Source organism: Amaranthus tricolor, chromosome 14 (genome assembly GCF_026212465.1).
Source record: "Amaranthus tricolor cultivar Red isolate AtriRed21 chromosome 14, ASM2621246v1, whole genome shotgun sequence".
NCBI lineage: Eukaryota > Viridiplantae > Streptophyta > Magnoliopsida > Caryophyllales > Amaranthaceae > Amaranthus > Amaranthus tricolor.
This window is the reverse complement of record NC_080060.1, coordinates 8,334,464-8,355,012: the sequence shown is the minus strand read 5'-3', so window position 1 is coordinate 8,355,012 and position 20,549 is coordinate 8,334,464. Positions and strand designations below refer to the sequence as shown.

The window sequence follows — 20,549 nt, the reverse complement described above, 5'->3', positions numbered from 1 at the left end:
AAAAAAAAAAAAGACAAAGAATTTCATTATTTACGTTGTCTCCAAGTTAATAAAAATTCAACAATAAGGCCAATACTAGAAATAAGCTTTATACAAGCGTGCATGTTGCTGATCTTCTGACATAATAAATGTAACATTACTTGTAACATCATTTACCTCATTTTGATCATCCAATCTCAACAATTGAGTACCAAAAAGGGACTACAACCATATGGTTTTGTTAAAAGAGAATGTTATCCTATATTCACAAATTCTTAATTGTTGAGCTGATTTTAACGAATAGAATAGGAAGAAACCGAACTAATTAGGAATTCTAAAGGTAGTGAAATAAAAGTATAATAATGCGCTCAAGTGAACTAAATAAAGTCGAGTTTTACTGAACTAAATTGAATCAAATTGTTATAATTAGAAAAAATCCTAAAATTCACAATAGTACTTGATAATTATTGCCTGTGTCTATTATAGTACTCGTAGACAAGCACGTACACGTATGTGTGTTATGCATGCACCGGGATGGGAGCAAGCGAGTGAAGGGGCACGCGTGTTGTGTATACATCAGACTGGAATTAAATGTGCAGCGGCATGTGAAGGGGGTATGTGTTTGTGCAGGCACCAAACTAGGAGCAAGTATGTTGGCGAATATGTGTTGTGTGTGCACAAGACTGGGAGCCATCTCGCTTATGCACCCAGTCTTGCGTGTGCAAAAATTCTACTGTCAAATACAAGCTACGCATGGTATTTTCACCGATATAACTTAAAAATCATACATGCCTGAATCTAAAATGCATCAATGCGGGCTAAGAAGATCACCTGTTGGGCTGTTTCGAGGGTTACAACTCACAAGTCACAACTCATTCAATCAGCCAAAGAAGATTAACATGTGCCAAAACCCAAAGTATTGAGGACTTTAAGTTCTCTTAACATGGATAACATAAAAAAGCACCACTTGCCAACCATCATACCAAGACAGCATCCCATACAGGCCATACTATTTCTAATTACTACTTCATAGTTCATACTACATTGCAAGTGGAACAAGCTTATGCACAAACTTGTTAAATGAACTGTACATCTGCACTACACATTGTAGTGATCCGATGCCTACTAAGGTAAGCTACTCATAACAAATTTGTACTTTAAAATTCCACACAACAATTAGGCTGGAATACATAAAATCAAAATTATGTCTAATTTTTTTCACAAGAAATAAGGTAAATTATTGATTGCAATCAACACAATTTGTAAAATATGTTGTCAGAATAAAATAGAAAAATAATTTTTCAATCATAGATACTATAAATTAGATCAATAGTTTTTAACAAATTTTATACTCCAGACACATAATAGAAGAAATAAAACTGTTGTAATCTTAAATTACATTTTATGTCATTTAATATTTACTTAGGTTTAAAATTAAATGTAATAAACTATTTTTAGATTCTTGTCATTTCTACTTTAAAATATATAATGCAAAGTTGAGCTATTATTTTCTAAATTTTTAACACTATATACATACATAGAAGAAATTTAACTAAATTTAAGTTTGAAAGATTTATAACTTACATTTTCTGTCTTTATTGATATAATTTACATTTTTTGCTAAATAATACTATGAGTTATTAGTGCTTTGTTGAGTTTGGCTTCTAGAATGCTAATTTTACATGCCATAAATAAACGTCCTTTTGGTAGACATCAATGAAATCACATTTCCATATCTTGTCCTTATGACTCCCAATGCACAAATTAAACTTCTTCAAATATCATGATAAATTTATCTTTAGAAGGGTTTTGAGAAGCTTATTAGAGTTTAGACTAATACACATCACCTTGTTACTTATAATCTTGAAATTAGTCCTCAGGATTCAAGAGTAACTTTTAAAATGGGACGCACCAGGGAATGGAATGTTTTCCTTGTGTACTCATAAAGTTAACAAATCAACTGTACAACTGACTAGCAAATGTACACAGAAATTTTAGTACCAAAACAAAATGCAAACATTGGATAAATATTGAATAGCGAGGAAAGGAGGGTTTACAATTTACATACAGCATGATCAGTCCTCGTCCTCATCATCATTGTCTTCAGATAAAGCAGCGTCGTCTCCGATACCCACAAGCAGCTTATCAACATCCTCTCCGAGTTCCAGCAGCCTTGCGGTAAGTCTCTCCACTTTGCTCTGCTCTTGTCCCAAGCAAACAAGCAAATCATTTAGCTCTGCCTCACTTTCCTTCTCCACTTCCTCTCTTACTTCTGCTTTGATTGCCTCAATATCTGGAAAAGGTGTCGTATCCCCGCTGTTCAATAAAATAACATCTATCTCAAGTTGAGAGTTAGCCTGCTCAAGACTGTAGTATGCATCAGATAAGCTCTTCAATTCAGATTCCATCTTACTGGCCAAATTACGGTACAGGGTAACATCATTTTCGAGTTTTTCCTTCTCGTTCTTCAATATCTCAAGCCGTTGAGATGATTCTCGAAGTTCTCTGCGGAATGTCTCAACCTGGAATCTCTCAGAGGGCCCATTATTGTTTTGTTCAGGCCTGGCACCTGTCTTTGTTAGGTCTTCAGTTAGGATTGCATTGCGGCCAAGGAGATCCTTTAGATGACAGAAAATAAAGATCCATAAGTCCCCAAATCATCATATTTACAATAGCCCCAAATAAAAGTAGGAATCACTGCTCCATGAAATTTTAAGAGTATATGCTACAGCCGACCCATATAGTTGGGGTTGACGCTCACACCTAGTTGTACACCAAACTGGCAATTCCATAATCAAATAAAACCTTTGTCTAGTTCCAGCAACATGATTAGAGAATAACCATTATTGAAAAGTTCAAACACAATACTCAACATCCATGAACCTTATAACAGAAGGCGCAGCACAAACCAACCACATAAATTACAGGCAATAATAGTTTAATGTCTTAATTATGGCTTAAAAATGCAGACGCAAAACCTTTTATTGTGTAAGGCAGCAAGCCAATTTGATATCAATAAAAACTAACAAGATCAATCACTACACCCCCTCTCTCTCCCCACAAAAAAAAAAAATAATAAAAATAAAAAAAATAAAAAAAATTCACTTATGAAAAAGGAGATAACAATTTACCTGGATTTCAGAGCACTGTTTCTCCACAAAAGACTTCAGACGGTTGATGTAATTCCCATCACTTTCTCCATTTCTTCGTTCGAGCTCAGCAGGAACAACTGCCACCTTCGCTTTCGGATTGCTATAAATCTCTACAAATCTCTCTCTTATGTTATTCTCTAGGACACCAACAATGGCAAAAAAGCCATCATCAAAAAAAGATGCCAGAATTGGATGATCTGCATCCCTTCTATCTTTCATACTAGCATCATTTTCTTCCTCTTCAGTGTCTCCCATACTAGCAGCATTAGATCTAGTCAAAGGTTTTTGATGTTCAGAAGGCTTCTTGGAGGAGAAAGGAAAGGTCTTATACATCTCATCAAACTTCAGGAAGTAAGAGGTAAGGCCAGCCTTTTGACTGATTGCATCAACTATACCAAATGCATCCTTACCACTTTCAATGCATTTATTATAAAGAACACATTCTCCCAAAAGAACAGCAGCTAGGCCCCGAATGCATACTGTTGTAGATTGATTTGAGAGTAGCTCAAGAATGTAAGTGAGGTGAGGCCGAGCATCAAGAAAACATTCCACAGCACTAGGGCAATCAACTAGCCATATGATCAGAAGCTTTAGAATCATTTCTTGAACATAGAGATTTTCTTTCCCATTTGCCTTTCCATCTTTATTATCCATGGAAGCAACAGCCAAATACTTCACCATGCGGTGCAGGAGTGGCTCGGTGGTCCTCATTGACTGCATTGTTGCCCCTAGCTCAATTTTTAAAGCCTGCACTAATGCAAATTGTTGGATAATTAGATTCACAATAATGTGTAAAAACTAAATGAAAATGGTATAAAGCTATTGTATGTGAAAGAATGTGAACTGGAAAAGGCAAGTAAGAAGTTGTGAACTTCAAGCCAGAACATTAGCTTCGAAGTTGTTAGATCGAAAAAAATAAGGAAGTAAACCTACACTCCTTGATCACAGAATTTCCTCGATATCGAGGATGATGAAAACCGGAAAAGGCAAATAAGAAATGGGGAACTTCTAGCCAGAGCATAAGTTTCAAAGATGATGAGTCGAACAAATTAGGGAGGTACTGAATCACAGAAATTCTCAATATCCAGTATGTTTGCGACGCACCTCATAAAAAAGGGGTATCAAGTGTCAACAATAGAGCAAAGTTCTAAAGAACAGACCTAGCAATAAAGAATAGACCTCCATGTCTCTTGTGTGCCAGCTGTTTTTTGGTAAATTTAGAGGTGGAGAATTAGGTCATCATGTAGCATTTGCGTAATGCTTTTTTGGTCCCACCTCTCAAGTCTACTAACAATACAAGGTATGTTAAGTGTCTGAGCATCATAAGGATATGATCATGCAACCAGAAGTTGGTGCAATTCATGTTAAGAATCCCAATCCTTGAACAAGGTCATTCCATTACCCCAAGTACCAATGTTATTAAGTGACTATAACCTAGCCGGTTAGAACAGATCGGATGTATGCAAACTTACCCTAGTAAAAAAAAACAAAGATTTTGTTCTTGATTGACCTTTGACAGAAAGTAAATAATAGTACTTCGATAGTCAGAATGTCTGATTCAGAAATACAGAGACCACATATGTTTAGGCAGAGGCTTGGACAATATCAGTGTGTATTGTGTATACAATCAGCATGGACAACAGAAAAAGGTTCCTGGAACTCCTGATAGCTGTTTGGACCACTTCATCATTTTATTGCAGCATGGTGCTAAGACCTGTGCAAATTATTGATAACAAAATATGGTAGAGGAGAAGAGAATAACTGCGTTAATAGAAAAGGCTTAAGGATGATTAAAATGAGCTGTTTTTCGAGACAACAGGGGACTCCTTACCTCAAAGGTAGACTTACAATATTATCACTCATGATATCATCATTTATTACATCCATATATATATAGCTTAGATTTTCCCTCCCTTACAAAATACTGACTCATTCCCTCCCCTAGAATATTCCATAGTTTGTTATAGACTGCAGATTGTACTTGCTTGACACGTCATCATTCTGTTATAACATATATTTTGGAGCTGCTGCTGAAGGTGCTGCTTGCCTCTTCTGACTTGGAGCTGCTGTTTGCCTTCTCTGATAAGTGATCCAGCCTTTCGCTGTATGGAAAGGTATAGCACATGGATCATATTCCTACAGAGATTCTTGAACGATACAAATTCTGGCAGTTATCATCAAGCTACCAACCTGATAGACGCTCTTGTGCTTCCAAAATGAATGCAGAAATAAGGAGAGGCATAAAGAGGAAATATATAGGTGGTTACAAGAAGATGACAAGCAAAACAACCTGAAATATCAGGGACTTGCCTCTTCCAATTCAAATGAATGTAGAAACAGGGAGAGGTAGCAAGGAGTTGTTTATACTTTATAGGTAATTACAAGAATGACAAGAAACTAATATATCAGCAGCACTAAATCCTTTTGTCCTGACTTTTTTTTTTATAGATCTAAACTCAAGCATGCCCAAGAGCAATAAAAGACTAAGTTTCTAGTCTTAAAGATTCACTTTACTCCTTTTAGAGCCTGCTAATACATACCCGCTGTTTCTTTAAACTATTAAGATCATATCTACTCATGATCTCTAATTGCCAAATAGATTGAGGTTTAAGGCTAAACAGTCAAGTCGTAGATGTTTTCAGTTCAGATTTTAGACACCAAACTTCCAAATGCCAGATCTTCTATTGTAGGCTTGCAGGTACACTCAACCAAATATATCATCTTTCACTATTCCAGTCATGACCATAGAAAATCTCTCATAAAACTTCTCTATTTAATGGATTGTCATTAGAGAGGATAATTCCACATATTGCAATTTGTGAAAACTTTCCATTTTTAAAGCCTAAAATGAAGAACCAGAACTGTCCACACACATATTGAAGTATTGAGACTCTTAAGTGTTGAATACCCCAAACAAGGAAGCTTATTGGAGCTAAAAACATTTGCCCTCGAACATTTATATTTGTCATATGTAATTTGGAATAGTATATGCTATGAACAGTGGCACTGTAAGAATTATATACTTCTCTAGAAGCTTCATCATTCTCATAGGAATATTGGCTGCCTCGCTGTTTCTTTGTCCACGCCATGTTACAAACTTACAAACTACTCCAGTCTCCGGCTATCCGAACTTTGAAATTTTCACGGCCATAAAAATCAAGTTGAAAAGCAATTTACATCAACTTCCAAGGAACAAAAAGTTATAGTTTAATTCTTTAGAATATTGAGAACCGCAAGTGGTGCAACCATTTGACCTCCACAAACCTTGTTTTGGCAGAGGTCGGCGAAAACTAAGAATGAGCAAAGATACAAAAACTAACAGGTCAAAAGGAGAAGCCCATTATAATCCATTGCTCAATAATTTTGCATGCAAGATTACCATAATTGCAATTCTACTTAGAATAGAAAGGGACTCTCAAATCGATCACCATATTGAATCGTAAATTGATAATATAAGTTATTGATAGCACTATTGGCAGGAGTATATATGATATAAATTTGTAAAGTTCTATACTACTACATAGAAGCATACAAATTCTTAAATCAAATTGTATGATCATATTTGAATTGCGAAATTAAATGATTTCATGGTGTGATCGCAATTCTAAGAACCATGTTTGCATAGTAACCAATTATTTCTTCATTAGCAAAATTGTCCATAGTAGGACCAATTTTATCTTTGTCTTCACAAAACATGATATTCTACAACCAATGTGTCTTTTAGTTGTATGAGACCGTCTCACTATGAGACGGGCCCATACAATCAACCAATTTCTGCAATTGATCATTCTAAGATTGTATTTAAGGTTATAAGTGATCACTTTAGAGTTATAATTGGTCAGCTACATGAATGGTCGATCACAAAGATTCTTCTTTTCCAATCATTTCGATTTTATACCATTCAACTTGCAAGTCAAAATCTTTCATCTTCTTTTCCACTCTTGCTCTCCAGGTCATCAATAGTCTTCCTCACTCTCTTTTTAAATCCTTCATATTTCGGCTTTCTATCTTCTTTTTTGATTCAATGATATCCGTGTTTGGACATGCTCAAACCATCATGAACGATATTTTCTTTCATTTTTCCCTCAATATTTGCTACTTCTAAACCTTTTCTTATAACCTCTTCATTGTATTACATCCGTAAGTGTTTGAGCTCATCATCTAACATCAAAACATTGTTTTGCACATGTTGCCGCCACAACGACAGAAATCACGTTTTTCGTTGTTATAAAAAACTATCATAAACTCTTTCTTATGATTTTTTTTTACAAAAAACTATTATAAATGAAAATAAAAGAGGAAAAGAAAAGACTTGGTGTTTGTTTAATTGAAGAAAGGAATGGAAAAGAAAGAAAGAAAGATGAGGGAGAAGACTGGTATTTGTTTGGTTGAAAACGCTAATGAAAAGGAAATGACAGGAACGTACATGCAATGTACCATGTCAACCAAATGGGCCCCAAATTTTGCCACATTAGCCATAATTTTTCAATGATAATTTGACCTGCACAGCACGGCGGATCTAACGATGCTAGAGTTCATACACTGCCATTAGCAAGAATTAGCATTTCACTTGTCTTTTTTTTTTTTTTTTAGTTATCACTGACATCATTTTTTTCTAGATCCGTCACTGCTACACGGGGTGTGGGTATGGGAAGGGGTAGGGGGTTCTGATTTTTTTTTATAAAAATGTTATAAATGGAAATCAAAGAAGAGAAAAAGAAAAAATTTGGTGTTTGTTTAATTAAAGAAAGCAATGGAAAAGAAATGTGAGGAAAGAAAGATGAGGGAAGAGATTGGTATTTGCAATGTGCAATGTCAACCAAATGAGCCCTAACTTTTGCCACATTTAGCAATAATTTTGCCACAATAATATTTTAAATTGTGGCTCAAGTCAAGAAAAGGTCAAGTTTCAGTCAAAGAATACCATAGCAAAGTTTGCCCCAATGTTTGTAATTCTAAAAAGTATGCCAAAAAGTCACGTGCCAAAATTGTTGTGAGCAATTTTTAAAATTTTTCATCCACACCTGACATTGATGTAAATAGAAAGAAGTTTACCAACAAAAAATGACACTGCTGTAAAATGACACTACAACAGAAAACTTTAAATTCTACGCTTAACGAATGAGGTCGGACAACTTCTCAATGTAATTAGAATAGAGAAAGGAAAAGAAAACAAGATATTTCACCTTCTCTTTGCACTGGATATTGTCCTTCAACAGATGAGATAAAACGCTAGCAGCTCGTGCACAGATCTGCACCATATACAATAAAATTATATTAACACACTTAATAAAGTTACAGATCAATTAAAATCAAAAATTGCCAAATGAAGCATGGTACAAGTGCAAAACATATAAATGAAAAGAAACATAATTAAATCGAAAAATTGTGCTCTATCTTATTCTTACTTTACTTCATAGAAAAGGAAGGGTCCACTACAAATATTTCCTTTAAGATAGTACAACAAGATAAGAGAACAAATAATATCTTGGGTTGACAACACCACCACCAAATACCCTACCAGGCTACACGTTGCCAAAATGTTAACCATTGCTGTCCAGATTCAATATAAAAACACAATGTCACCCACTCATGGAATAAAAAGTCCCCCGTTACGTTACGCAACCCCCGTTATATAACCTGTTTGAAAGTTGTCGCGCCGTTAAATCCCGTTATATAACGGTGCATGAAATTTCACGGTCAAAAAGCTGCGTTGACCGTTACGTAACGTCTAACGCCCATTATTTTACCGTTATAACGATATTTCACCGTTACAACGTTATTTGTCTTGCCATTAAAATTTCATTAATACCCATTAACTTTAATTATTACAATCACTTAAATTATAGTTACTCATAGTTTTATTTGATAAATAAAATAAATAACTAATATCTAATAAGTTAATTAATTATACACTAAAAGAATGTTAAATATTGCAATTATCATAGCTAGTTGCATATTATTGCATAATAATTGTAGTTCAACAAAAAAAATGCAATTATAAGTTCAAAACTCTGTGAATTTTGTTCAAAAATCATCGGCCGCCATTCGCGTTATTTTTCCATTTTAACCGTTTTCCGCAACACCGCGACCGTTTCCGCAAACGCATCCGCGACTGATATTTTTTCCATGCACCCACTAGCATAGGTTTGCAAATTGCAACAAGAATGATCACTATTTTGATGAAAAACGTGCACTTTTATTCTGTTATGTTAACAGATTGATCATTGATGTATGATTCATAAATAAATGATACATTCATAAACATACAACAACACTTACCTCAAGATCTCCATCACTTTCACTCACCGTCAGACCATAAAGCAGCATACTGCAAAAAAAAGTTTCCAAAATGACTCCAAACTTCATCAAACAGTAATGCAGGGAAAGCGAATGAAATACCCTTAACTAAGTAACCAAGAGACAATTAAAGCCCGCAGGGCGTTAGAAAGAACCTTCCAAATGACATGTTTACATCATCTTCCAAAGGTGCATGAGTCATTAACTGCGGAAGGGGTGTCAACGAGGATGCCAACAGTTTTTGACCATCTGGATTTTTCTGTTTCAAGCAAGATAAAATTAGAAGAATGTTGAGCCATCAGTGTTCTCCAAACGCAGGCCCAAAAGACTTATTCAAATGATCCTTTGAATTGTAATGGTTCCATGTAGCACCACAAGTCTACAGCTAATAATCATTTTTTTCCACGGTTGATTTTTATTCTACAGGCTCCCTACCTCACAGAAGTTCTTGAATACATAATCAGCATAGACAAACTCTTCCATGCTAGAAGTTCGCAAAATTATTCGAAGAATAGAATTTAGAGCCGGTTCAACTTGTGGCTCCTCTCCAAGGACTTTAGTTGCAAGCTCATCAATGTTCTTTGGGTGTTGATCAATTAAATCACCAATGCAACGTAATGCCTGAAATGGACTAACAACACTATTGTGAGAAACAGAGGAAAAAAATCTATTTAAGGCAATGTAATGGGTTACAAGAGTAAGACCCAGTTGGAAGTGATACGACCAATAGAAAATCAGAAGAATATCATACCGCACAACGAACAGCAATAGGGGCCCACTGGCTCTCAACTCCTAGCATAAAAAGATAATCTAATACCTTTCTCTGCAGTGAATGAGTATAAAATATGTGATAGGTTTCAATAAAGATAAAATGGAATAAAAGTACCAAATATTAAGGGTTCAACAAACCTGAACTAACACTGTTTTGTTCGTCATACTATTAGTATCTTTTCCTTTTTCAACTTGAGGACCACAAGCAATTAGCAGATTAACAGTCTCCAACGTACTGAGCAGATTGATCGTCTACTGGTGTGATGGTGTTTTCAAGAGATTATAAAAAACCAGTGAGTCATTCAGATCATAGTTACTAACAACAAATGGATATTTTGGGTTCCATAAGTTTCCAACCTTTTGCTGAGTAAAGCTATAAGAGACTCCTCGAAGTTTCAAAAGTGATATAACAGAATCGAATCCCACTGTCTCCCTCAATAGAGTCTAAAACATATATTACATTGTTAGCAACATAATATACCACATCATTTAAAAAAAATCAAAAAAATTTACCTGATTAGAGGTATTGTTACGTAAAATATTATTCAACAAAACAAGGCAATCCTGCAAAGCAATAAAAGTAAACAAATACTTTTAAGAACTTCAAAGTTTTCGGGCCTTGACTCCAAAACTTAAGAAAAAAGGAGTCAGTGTGAATAAATTTTCGAAAGATGCTTTGATAAATAGCACCAGAACAGGAAATGTTATCTTCTATTCTAAACTTAGCTAAGAACTTCAGTAAATAGATAAAACAAGCTTCAACATGAGATAAAACTGTGTAATTTATGCCCATAACATGAGATAAAACTGTGTAATTTATGCCCATTCGGAATAACTATATGGGAGTTTTATTCAAGTTGCTTATTTAGCGTGACATATATATAGCACAAGTGGAGTTGCGCATTCATTTTTAGTTTTTACATTTGGAGCATAATTTAGAGTTTCATCTACTCTACAATTACACTCATTTCTTACTATCAACCGACATATTCTTTATCTCAAAAGAATTTTAGAAATGCTTTCTAAAAACTGAAAATTGCATGTCAAGTATCAAAGTCACCACTGACCTGAACAACAACTCCACCATCTGAACCACCTTCTTCTTTCATAACAGTAAAAATCTTCTCAAAAGCCCCTTCAAACACTACAATTTTTTGAATTTCCTATATAAAAGAAGCAGCAGCGAGTGAAAATCATGCATGCTAACTTCTCAGGTAAAATAACCAATGCAGAATTCCAACCTCGGCCTCACGAGTCAAGTAAGTAAGAAGTAGCAGGGCTTCATTGCGTATGACCTAAGAGAAAAACCATACAGAAAATTTTAGACCCAAAAGAATATCAAGGGAAATGGAAAAATACAAAGGTAGAACAAGAGAAAAAAGCAGAACGGATATAGAATAGAAGACAATTGTTCCATAAAATATAGAAGCCCATGTATACATATTACATAAATTTAAATCAAATCTTTGTATGAAGTATGAACAGCTAAAAGTGAAGGTTATTAACCAAGAATGTTCTCACCTCACGGTCCATCAGCATGTCCATCAGTCGAGTTATACCACGAGGAATAGCCAAAATTGACTCTTGTAACCTAGAAAAAAAGGCATGTGCTTAACATAACTTTGCCAATAACATCATAGAAAGGGATAATAGATTGACAAACACCTGCTTGGTGAATTTGTGACAAGGGCAGTCAAAACTTGGAGTGTATAATATCGTACATAGAAGTCATCCTCTTCCTAAAGGCAAAAGTAAAATTTGTACATTCAAATTTCAACAAGCAAAACCTTCGTAAATCAATCGTTCTGTCCCCTGTAGTTTGCCCCAAGACATCCAATATCTCTCCTATGAGATAAGGAATTTGGCAAAATTCTGTGGGACGAAGTGATTATAAGAGTAAGATAATAGAACACTTCAGCATTTCTTACCAACAAACTGAGTAGTAGAGATATATTGTCTACTTCCCTTGATAGTAAATCAGCATTCATCTTTGATGCCTCCAATCCAACATCTGCCACTTTAGCATGATTAAGTGGAGTCAGAGAACTAACAAGGGTTTCTACAGCACCCCGAATCTGCAAGTATCCAGAACAATATTTTAGGGACACATCAATCCAGAGATAGAATTTAGGGTATGAAGTAGAAAACACTGCAAGTACCCATATGGCAAAAAATATTATGCAAAACAATTCTACATAGAAGCACAGTACATTACAGAAAACATTGAGGAAATGAACAATGCTAGTGTGCTGGCCTATGCCAATAAAACCCGAATGCCGCTCCAGATCAGGAAATTAAATGAATAAAGTTTTTGTAAACTGTAACACATGCTCAACAGATACCCATCATATCAAAGTGTAAGAAAATAAACCTCAAGGTTAACTTCAGGGTAGATTTTTCTACTAGTCCTAGGCAACTCTCATAACAAACTTTACACTAGTACATCATGATTGAAATTCATGCAAGAGAAACACCAGAACCAACATTATAGAATCAAATGTCAATCTTTATGATACAAAACTTCAAATTCAGAGTCTTTAGAATTCCTTAGAAAAAGTAAGTTAATACCAATCAAATGTCAATCTCGTGCCATTTCTGTTAGCATGGAAGCTAAGCTTTAAGAAAGGACATTGTGTACCAAGCTTTTAATCCCTCCACTCACCATGAGTTTCCCCATATGGAAATAATAGTTTTCCCTTTGAGTTTGCTCCTATACCTATTGTAGAGGCTTGCCCTAAAAATTTCTTCTCTTATCTCTCTCCTCCCACGCACTTTGTCCCACCAAAATGCATTTACCCCTTAAAAAGTTGAATTTTTCCCTATGGACTACGCGACAAACTCATAGGGACCGAGGAGTAAAATTTAACAGTCAAAGAGAGCATAATGCAGAACCTTCAACTAGAAAATATATCCGATTTCTCGCGAACAGAATCTAGAAACAGTATTTAGCAATCTTAATTGACTAATTCATTTCTGAGGTAACAGCCATGGTCAAAATTCCCTTACAAATTACAATATAACACCTGACATTGTTTAATCTCCCCAGTGCTCATTACTTCAGTTTCTTTCTTTTCAAAAAGAAACAAAATTAGATATGACTAAATCCTCTGCACAAATGCACAAGGTGTCAAATTGCTTGTTTCCTTAGACATTTCGTGATCACGTGATAATCAAGTAGAGCAGTATCAGACACATCATAAAATATTGGTTGACCCAAAATCTAAAAGTGAAGAGCTCAAACCATTTCCACGTCATCTCGCTCCTCCTTTAACACAGTCAATATTACTGGAATGCCTGGGAATCCAAAAGGTGAAAGGAGAGATAATTCAATGAACAGTTTAATAGATTTGTAGTCCAAGAAATGCATAATGTTAAATTCTTAAGCAATCAGATTAAGCATGACAAAAACATTAACCTGCTACTCCAAAAGCTAGTTGGGCAGCATTATTTTCTGCAACAACAGATTGAAGTTCAACCATTGCCATCCTTCTATCCTCGGACTTTGTACCATTATTAATCCGATCAAGCAGGCGCTCAACATAACTATTCAATAACATACAATCAGTAATTCAGCATATACAGATACCAATATTGAAGAAGATCGTCAACATGGAAATTGAAAACATTACTACATGGAAAACGATATTAGTCCTACTCCTTCTGTGCTCGCAGATTCAGGAGAGCAACTTTTAACTTTTAATGTTTCCCTCATAACTCTAGACTCCATTAGGTGTCAACTCCAAAACTGCACTTCAACTATTCCAACCTAATTACCTCTTCTCTCCTTAGTACCGCGTTTTCAATTAGCTTTGAGATTAATTAATGATAGAATGGCTGGTATACTTTTCGTAACTCCGCATGTGAGTGCTCGGCACTCATCACCTCACGGAAAAAAGAAGAGGATGAACGGTAGGTTTGTGATAACCAACTCAGTAAAACCCAGTCTCATCTCATGATCATAAACTAAAAATCAATTCTCATGAAGGCGTATAGGCCTACGTGCAATGGATATTATGCAAAGGTTGCTAGGTCATCACTCAAGGGGATGCGCTACATTGCTCGAGTGTGGTGTCAAATAAACAAGGGCACATAGGTTTTGAACATAAGAAGCTAAGGAAACGAGAGTACTAATTTTATATTGAGATCTCAGAACATTGATATTTGATAGCTTGAAGGGGTAGACACTTAGATTTTAGAGTTAGTAGACATCATGGAAATGAGAAAGATTAATATTTTATGTTTACAAGAAACAAAATGGATTATAGATAAGGCCAAAACAATAGTAATACAAAGCTAGGAATATAAATTATGGTGTGAAAAAATACAAAAAGGAGTTGGTGTAATTAGATTGGATGAAAGAACAGCTAAGGATGTAGTTGAGGTGTGATCATATGAGTGAAGATTGTATATGAAAAAGAGATTTTGCACGTCATAAGTTCCTATGCATTGCAAGTAGGGATTGAGAAATCAATCAAAAGAAAATTTTAGGAGGATTCCAGATTATATGGTGCAATATATACCATAAATCGAGAAGTTATATATTGGTAGGATTTGAATGGGAATTGGGCACGAAAGGCAACTTGCATCGGTTACGAAAGTGCCTATGATTTTAATTTTCATATGATTTGTTGGTTGCTAACATACGGTTAAAGAAGATAGATAATATGACTTTTATAACGAGAGTAAACACAATTCGAATCGACTACTTTTTGATAAGGAGAATAGATGGAGGTAGTTGCTTAAACTGTAAGGTTATTGCAGAAAGTGTGTGGCCACCCAACACAAACGTTTTGTTTGGATGTTCCTTTACAAGAAAGACCAAAGGGAAAAATCCAAAAAGGAACGAAGGATTGATTATGAAGATTGAAAGAGGATATTGTTAAAGTTTTTGTCAAGAAAGTTGTTAGAGAAGTTGAATGGGAGATGGAATGGCATGCGAAGGCTACCATGACAAAGCTATAACCCATGAAATTAAGTGACTGGAAAAAATAGAGAGCGACTACTACGATATTATTTGATCGAAGTGTGCCCTTAAAGCTAAAGAGCAAATTTTATCGGAGAGTCATTTGATCAAGGCTACTATACGGATCAACATGTTAAGATTTTAGAAAAGATCATAGTAAAAAGATGAAAAGCAGCTAAAACGTAAAATTCTTAGATAGATAAGCGAACATACTTTGTAGGATGAAACTCCAAACGAAGATATGACAAAGGGTTAAGGAATGACAAATACTGAAGAAAAGTTAAAGGTAATGTTTAAGATAATTTGGAGAGGTACAATGACATGGTATTAGTGAAGTGGTAAGGAAAATAAACGGTTGGAATTTAGGGGACTTGAATAGAGAAAGATGGCTTGGAAGGTAAGATTGGAAAAGAATATGATAAATTTGAATTTACATATTGAGATAGTACTTAGTAGAAAATCAAAATGAATTAAGAACATAAAAAAATCATATCCATGGCCAATAAAACTGATTTATTGGTTTTGTTTCAAAAACATAAAAAAATAAAAAAATAAAAACTCATTCATTGGTTGTTAAGATTTTGAAATTATGATTCATTTACTTGAACCCAATATTTTGAAATTATGGCTTTGGCATTGTTGTTGTGGTTGGTAGAGGTGTCATAAGTGCTTGGTACTTGGAAAAAAAGGATGATGAAAGAAAGACAATTTGGGATGAGGTAACAGACTCACTATGCACAAATTACAATAAAGATAATACGTACACTTATCCAAAGCTTCTGCGGAAATATAAACTATGCACATCAAACACAGTAAAATTCACCCTCAAAGAAATCAAACATCAACACAATTTATCATCAATTAAAAGATGCTGCTAACTAAATAATATTGTGAGTTCTTAAAACACTATAAGAACCACAAAGTGTAGCTAAGGGGTAGTTGGCAAATGGTTGTTAGATGTTGACTTTTCTAATTGACTTTTCTTATGGTTCAAACGATATTTAGGCGTTATGATAACCACATCACTCTCGTTACCGCATCAACATTCCGTTACCGTGATCGCGACCCTTACCGCATTTTTACAGTATAAATGGAATGGGTTTGAAGCCATTACAAGGTTATGAAACATTGTCCTACATCGGTTATATGAGCATGTAATGTGTGATTTATATAGTAAATGGGCCTTCTAACTTCTAGGCTAGTCTTTTGGGTGAGATCTCATGTTTATTCTATTACACCACATTCTCTGTTACACATGTGTTGCGTATTTATTTATCACCGCATTAAATCACACACTAGCACAATTAGTCTAAATAGCTCCAAACATGTGTGCAACTAAGGGTGTGAAAATAGTCGTCATGTACGCTAATTATAACCCGATTCCTACAACTCATATCCTTTTTTAAAATTTTTTTTTTTACAGCACGCAAACTACTAGGCAACATAACGCACCACAAGATTAAGCTAATAAGCAACATAATAAGGATCAAATTTTCTTTCTCTTTTTTAAAATCACTTGTTACAATAAAGAGAAAGATTTGAATTCCCTTTTTTTAGTTAGATGAACCTCCAAATGCATTCAATTTAGTTTCAAAAAACCTTTTGTTTTCATAATAACTAGTTCATAGTTAAATAAGCAAAATAAACATTATATTGAGAAGAAAGAAGGTAAGTTATCATAACGTAGACACAAAACCACAAACCTGTCTTCATTTGATGTAGCGTTATCATTTCCAAAAACACGACCAACAACTCCCTGTTTAAACAGTCACAAATTTATAAGTCCCTATTGTTGTCGAATAATAGATTAAGAACGCAAATTAAATTACAGTTATATCAATGTGTACATGCTTAATGAAGGACACACATAACGTCCAACTGAAAATAAAATTGTTACAAAAATGTACCAAAACACCTTAAACTACTCAAAATGTTGACATAAATCCACTCATTCAATAATATTAACAAATAAGAAGGGAAATAAGGACAATACAACTCAAAACTGATTTTTTTTAAGTTGTAAAACTATAGTGAAAGAGAAATAAACCTTGTAGCCGGATACAAAATCCATCTTGCTTAGCTTGCCAACTTGACCACCTACATAAACCTGCAAACATCGATAATCATATCAAAATAAAGGAAAGTATCTCCTTTGAGACCAAAACGTTGACCTTTTTGTATATTGCTCAAGGGTTTAACATTAGACTCATCAATATGTACAAACATGAGTAGTAAATCCCTAAAGTTGTTTTTGTTAAAATTGGATTGGTTTGAAATGATGGACGTCAACTGTAGCTAAATTAGGGTTGATAGGCAAGTAAAATTGCACAGATTTGCACTGCATCCACCCCAGTTGGGGCGAATATGTGTATGAATTTGGTAGGTAGTGTATGAAAAGTCCTACCCGCCATGGATAATAGGTAGGTGGTCGGTATGAGGTCTTATCCACTCCAAAGTTACTACTTTATATTAATTTTCTATATTTTTATAAAAAAAATTATGGAAAATTCCACGTGGTAAACCTGAGGTTTTGGGTTTTCCACATGATAACCAAAAATTTTAAAAAATCCACGCAGTAATCTTGAGATTTACCGAATTGTTCCAACGTGACCTTTTTTGCACGCCTATTTATTCGACTCACCATTTCAAATCACATTTGAATTTGGGGGGAAAATGTGATTTGGATGAAAGATGATAGAGTTAGGGTTTATGTTTTGGAGGAAAAGGTTGAAACTGATGGAATTTGAAATGATGAGTCGCATAACTAGGCGTACAGCAGCATTTAAACTTCAAAATTAACGTTTGCTAACGTTTTATATGCAAAAAAGTCACGGTAGAACAATTTAGTAAACAAAATCTTATCTGAAAGAAGTAATTTTAATTATGAGTTCACAAATTAATGATATAATGATTATTGACCATAAAGCTTTAATTTTATCTTATTATATTGCATGGGTTTATCTAAAATTAAATATACAATTAAATTAGTTAGAAATTACGATTGTATAGAGCGCATACGAAATGTGAGGCGGATATAAAGTGGATATAGGATAGGTATATATATTTGACCATAATGGGTGGAGATGCCATGGGTGGTGGAAATTTTAGATGGCCATGGGTATGAGGGGGGGCATATCGCACCAGCCGCCCATTTTTCCATGCCTAGCTAAAATGACGAATTACTTGTTGAATATATGAAAGTACAAATTAGCTGTTAAAATAATGATCTACATTGCTGTAATTAATCAAATGAATTTCATTCAAGCAATAAGAATCAATTGATTAGCTTAACCCTACTTGTGTACTCATGTAACTAAAATTTAATATCTAAAAATAGCAAAATCTATAACCAAAAAAACACAACTAAAAAAAACCTATTACTGTCAATAATTATCCTGGAAACTTATATTTTGAATTCAAGCAATAGAAATCATGCAATTGGAAGAGATAAATTGCTTCAATCTTGTATAACATCGAGTAATAACATACTTGGATCAAGCCAATAGAAACAATACAGAAATCCCTAGTTTGCACACAATCATTATTAAAACATGAAATTTCCTTCCTCGAAACCTTACGAATCAATTATAATCGTCTTAAATGGTAGATTAATTCTTCAAAAGGAGTTACTACAAGAATTCATCTGAACATACCTCGATTACGCCACAACTTCGATCAGGCAAGACTAAGAATGAGAGACGGGAAGATTGGTTTGATTAATTACTTGCCGGAATAAGAACCTCGCTCAGATTTCAGTTGTTTTGCGTCTTTCTGTCTCTTCTCGCTCACCCTTTCAGCTTTTTTATATTTTTTCTTTTTATATTAAAAAAATAAAGATCAAGCTAAAACAAGTCAAATATTGAATTATTAGTTAACTAGATATTGATATGCACGGTTTTATTAAATTTTTCGATACAAATTACATTAATTTATAGAAAGTATTACAACTATTAATAACATGTTTTAAAATCAAATATAACACAAAAATATGTAAAATTATTTATAAAAGTTTAAACGAAAAAAGTAGTTTTTGTCATGAAAAATAAAATTGATTAATTAAAAAAGAATACACTAAATAATTGAAAAAAAGAATTAATATATATGATTTTCTAATACATTAAATGATGTGATTAATAAAGTCAAAGATTAAAAAAGTAGTCATAAAAATAATGACATCATCATTGAGTGTTAGAGGGAAATTTTTAATGAGGTTATAATATGTAAGTAATTTTAAATTGTGATGATGTCACCAGTATTTTGTTTTAGTAATAGTTATAGATTATAAATAGATTATAAATAAATTTATTTCTAGCAAATCTCAGGAGGAATCGTCCTTTTGTAAACTGACTTTTAGGGAATAGGAATAGCAAAATAGACCGGCGATTGGAGTAAACCCTTTCTAACCCTTATATTTCAATTCACCTAAAATTTCTATGCGCACCACGTATTCATTATCTATGCGTAAAATTTAGAACCTACGTCAGCCGACCTGGATATGATCATCATGATTTGATCATCATGATCTAGTCACATACACATACAACACAAACTACAATGTCAATGTCATAACGTTAATCCCAAAGAATTGAGATCGTCTATATAAATTAATATATCAATTTCAATAGTCGAATACACGGATATTTCTTCTTCATTCATGCCAATCTTCTAACATCTCAATTTGCAAACTCATAATATTTGATGCATAATTCTAAATTAAAATACCAATAGCTTCATTAGTGCTCTTTTTTAAAAAAAAATTAATTCATATTAGAGTACTAATTAAATTATGTATTCAATTAAATATTAATTATTAGATTTATGTCAAATATTATATAGATTAGGTTAGTGTTAAAATGTTATAAGTGTATGAATCGGAATATGGATTAGACGATCTCATAATATTGCTATAGGTTAGTGTCGAGCAAGCAATTTGTGCTTACTCCGCACCTTTTAGCAACATCTCATTCTCACATCACCAAAGCAAGCCAAATCATCCCCTCAATAAGCCAAGAAGCTGCCCAAGTCCTCAACAAGTAGCATCATGTAAGAAACGAAGAAGCAATCCAGTTCAAGTCGGCAGCAGATGCACACCCCGCACCAAAGCCGTCTTGAAAAATTTGAGGAGTCTGTGCAAAACTTTTATTTTACACTTCATTTATAGCAAATATGTATATTTTATTAATAAACTTAACATATATTTTTTTTATTAACTTTTACATATACGGGAGAAAGAGGAGCTCTGTATAGTCAATCAACTCGCATACTCTCAGAAACCCTTTTTCCCGCACACACTAAGTGCCCCACAACTAACCTGCTACCCTGAATTCTTAAAATCAACATCTCTACTTTTTCTCATCATTTGGGTTTTCTTAACTCAAAGCAAT

General features: G+C 34.1%; 1 protein-coding gene across 1 annotated transcript; it reads right to left on the bottom strand.

The window, feature by feature from the left end:
- Positions 1-1,895: 1,895 nt before the first annotated feature.
- LOC130799539 (golgin candidate 6-like) lies at positions 1,896-18,997 on the bottom strand. The gene is made up of 20 exons (XM_057662657.1): positions 18,819-18,997; positions 17,213-17,272; positions 16,869-16,921; positions 13,618-13,745; positions 13,444-13,496; positions 12,131-12,277; positions 11,868-11,941; positions 11,724-11,793; positions 11,444-11,497; positions 11,270-11,365; positions 10,716-10,766; positions 10,560-10,646; positions 10,341-10,454; positions 10,183-10,254; positions 9,867-10,052; positions 9,587-9,690; positions 9,414-9,462; positions 8,318-8,383; positions 3,111-3,878; positions 1,896-2,597 (listed from the first exon to the last, which is right to left on the bottom strand). The coding sequence occupies exons 2-20, from the start codon at positions 17,234-17,236 to the stop codon at positions 2,055-2,057; spliced, it is 2,739 nt and encodes a 912-aa protein (XP_057518640.1). The 5' UTR covers positions 17,237-17,272; positions 18,819-18,997; the 3' UTR covers positions 1,896-2,054.
- Positions 18,998-20,549: the final 1,552 nt, after the last annotated feature.

What these genes read in the sequence shown, in the direction of transcription:
- LOC130799539 (XM_057662657.1), bottom strand. Translation starts at nt 17,236, where the DNA reads ATGGATTTTGTATCCGGCTACAAG. An exon ending in GCTACATCAAATGAAGACAG is followed by an intron (nt 13,746 to 16,868) that starts GTTTGTGGTTTT and finishes GTTATTGAATAG; the next exon opens with TTATGTTGAGCGCCTGCTTG. An exon ending in AAAGTGATGGAGATCTTGAG is followed by an intron (nt 8,384 to 9,413) that starts GTAAGTGTTGTT and finishes TATATGGTGCAG; the next exon opens with ATCTGTGCACGAGCTGCTAG.